This window comes from Sesamum indicum, linkage group LG5 (genome assembly GCF_026168435.1).
Source record: "Sesamum indicum cultivar Baizhima isolate 11 linkage group LG5, ASM2616843v1, whole genome shotgun sequence".
NCBI classification, from domain to species: domain Eukaryota; kingdom Viridiplantae; phylum Streptophyta; class Magnoliopsida; order Lamiales; family Pedaliaceae; genus Sesamum; species Sesamum indicum.
The window spans coordinates 17,649,794-17,652,950 of record NC_142661.1 but is presented as its reverse complement, the minus strand read 5'-3'; the positions used below and the strand labels follow the sequence as shown (position 1 = coordinate 17,652,950).

General features: G+C 36.4%; 1 protein-coding gene across 1 annotated transcript; it reads right to left on the bottom strand.

Moving 5' to 3' along the window:
* Window positions 1-227: 227 nt before the first annotated feature.
* Window positions 228-2,482, bottom strand: LOC105161781 (uncharacterized). Its single transcript, XM_011079593.3, has 2 exons — window positions 1,968-2,482; window positions 228-1,345 (listed from the first exon to the last, which is right to left on the bottom strand). Exons 1-2 carry the CDS (start codon window positions 2,478-2,480, stop codon window positions 326-328), a joined length of 1,533 nt encoding a protein of 510 aa, XP_011077895.2. The 5' UTR covers window positions 2,481-2,482; the 3' UTR covers window positions 228-325.
* Window positions 2,483-3,157: the final 675 nt, after the last annotated feature.

Sequence of the window (3,157 nt, the reverse complement as noted above, 5' to 3'; positions counted from 1 at the left end):
AAATCTGCACTTTTATCTTTTAGATTTTTGCAATATGATTTACTTAATATTTATTACATATGCAGAGCATTTGTGTTATTGTTATTACACTAATAAAATATTTTCTATTACAAACTCAAATTTGACAACGATTTTTATTTCATTTATTCTAAAGTTTCTTAATACATACTAATAGTAATAACTCAAATGTACATTACACCACGTCATATAAGAAATTTTTTGCTTAATTATTTTTTCATATGGAGTTGTTTTACATATATCCCATATCACAGGGAGCGGGCTGCATCTTTCCCTATGTATGTACCATGATTTTTTTTTCTCATTACTAGTGGCTTGTTTTGCACACAACAATGTAGTCAAGTTGAGGATCAGCAGCTCCAATTATAAAACCACCATGGCTTTTTATTTGCTGCAGATAATCCAATGCTTTCTCAGTAATCACTTCACCAGGTACAAGAACTGGAATTCCTGGCGGGTAAGGGCAAAGGAACTCTCCACAGACTTCTCCACTGCAATCCTTGAACTTCATTCTTGTCTTGCTAGCAAAGAAGGCCTCTCTAGGATTCAAACTCATGATAGGATCATCGTACGGCCGTGCTTTTTCAGTAACTGCATTACCACGGTTTACTGTAGAAAATTTCCCCGATAAATGCTTCAATCCAGACACGAGTCTCTGAACATGCTCACCAGTTGTTCCCTGGCTAAATGCTAGAGTCACAGAGTTTGTGCTGACGAGTTCAGGGATGATCCCAAGATCATTGTCCAATATTTCATTCGCCTGGAAACCCGACAGGCCCAGCTGCCAGACACCAATCGTGACACGCAAAGGGTCCATGCTTGAGAAGCCGGGGAATGCTGAAAGATCAAGAACATAAATCCCTGGAATTTTACGGATCAAGATTTTGGCTACATTAGCCAAATTAACTGCTTCATTGAAGGCAGTGGAGTCGGTGCTTAGTTGGTGCCTGGCAGCATCCAATGAGGCTAAGAAAAGCCAACTGGGGCTGGTGGACTGAAGGGCGTGTAGGCATTTGTGGAGTCTTTCTCTGTCAATATTTTCGCCTGAAATATGAAGCATCGATGTCTGTGAAAAGGAGCACAAAACTTTGTGAGTAGATTGTATGGAAATGTCGGCCCCTTGATCCAGTGCTGTTTTAGGCATTTCAGGATGGAATTTGAAGTGAGCTCCATGCGCCTCGTCGACGATCAGAGGGATTCCTTGAGAATGGCATACTTTTGAAATCTCGCTCAGGTTGCTACAGATCCCGTTGTAGGTAGGGGATGTGACGAAAACTGCACCCACTTTCCGACCACTCGCTTTTGATTCTCGGATTGCCGATTTCACCTGTATTTGATAATTATATTCCATTTTTGGATTTTTTCCAACAGAAGATGCAATAAGATTTAAAATAAAAAATAATATTTGTAAGTTCTATCATATATGTGTTTGCAACTTATGTAAATATTATTCAAAATAAAATATTATATAAAATTTTATTATTTAATATACTATATGCAAAATAATAAATAAATAAATATTAAATTTATAAAAAAATGGTGACAAAAAAATAAACAAATCTTTTCAAGAAAAATAATAACTATTGAAAGATAATGGGGAATGGGAAGTTAGATGAATGGGTGGAAAGTTAATAAATTAAATTAATATGAAAACGGACATATCAAAATAATTGAGACACCATTTTACCCTTTTTTAGTTATACACAGCATAGATGTGCATTAATCGACAGTTACAATTATTGGACTAAAATTACTATAATTTTTAAAGTTATAAGACTGAATTGTAAATTCTAATTTGAATAAGACCAAAATTGTAACCCTCCCTAACTTACAAAACTAAATTGCATTTTTTCCTACCTTTTCAATGAAATTATTGCAACTAGTCCTTGATACAACATACTGCAAATGATAAGATAAAAGGCCAAAAATATATGCAATGATGTACATACCTGGGAGGGTGTGATCCCAGCAGCAATATCCCATTCAGAATTATACTGCGGAACTATGTATTTTGGCATGGCTCCAGAAAATATCACACCTGTAGTGGCGGAAACATGGGCGTTCCGCGGCAGGATAATAGTATCCCTGGGCGAGCAAGTGGCCATAATGGCTGCCTGAACACCGCAACTAGTGCCCCCAACTAGAAACCACGTCTCTTTCGCTCCAAACAGCTCTGCAGCCAGCCTTTTGGCTTCCAGAAGAGGACCCTTTGGGGAGAAAAACCTGTCCAGGTCTGGCAGCTCAGTAACATCATGGAGAAAGGGCTTTGTGCCGATGAGTTCAGCTAAAGGTGACGGTGCAGCTTGCCCTCTTTTATGCCCTGGAAAGTGAAAAGCAACTGTTTTTCTCTCTGCTGAAGCCTTTAGTGCGCGTACCAACGGAGGAAGATGATCATCATAAGTGTTTGCTTCTGTGAGATGTTTAGCATCGTTTCCATTGACAGTCTTCCCCATCTTCGTCATGATATCTCCTGCAAAATGGATTTTTATTGTTTCCCAACATTCCAATCTGACGACAACTAAATCTCACATTTTTCGATTCTTGATTGCACCACAATGAAATAGATATATAGCAAGTTTTTATTGCAAGTGTCATGCGATTGATCATTTCCTATCAACCAAATGACTTTGGTATTCATTTGTTATATAATTGATTTAGATTATGACATAAATTTTATTGCCAAGGTTACTTAGTTAACAAAACTATGTAATGTGGGAAAAGAGTGAATTGGCACCAGTTGACGATCTCATGCAGTTTATGTTAATATATCTTAACGTTTTAATATAACATGTCTACCGTTTCTTCATTACAAATAAGTTTCAGGAAAGATGTGTTTATGAATAATATATAGGGATAATTGCACTCCTTGCCCCTAAAATTTTTAATAGTTATACTTGCATTCTCCGTGGTTTGAAAAATTACATCTATCACCCCTAAAGTTCACTTCCGTCTAACAAATAAATTACTCCATTAGTCAAAATTCATTGAATTTATTGATGTTAACCAAAAATTAAATAAAAAATTGATATTTACTACTGAGTGACTTATTACTGGCTACCTTTATAACGGTAAAGATATACCTGCTCACATGCATTAACGAGTGGAAATGTATGAGGGTAATTTGATCATAAAAAAATTT

Coding starts and splice junctions, on each gene's coding strand:
- LOC105161781 (XM_011079593.3), bottom strand. CDS start 2,480: ATGACGAAGATGGGGAAGACTGTCAATGGAAACGATGCTAAACATCTC. Junction 1,346..1,967: donor CTGGGATCACACCCTCCCAG/GTATGTACATCA, acceptor TATCAAATACAG/GTGAAATCGGCAATCCGAGA.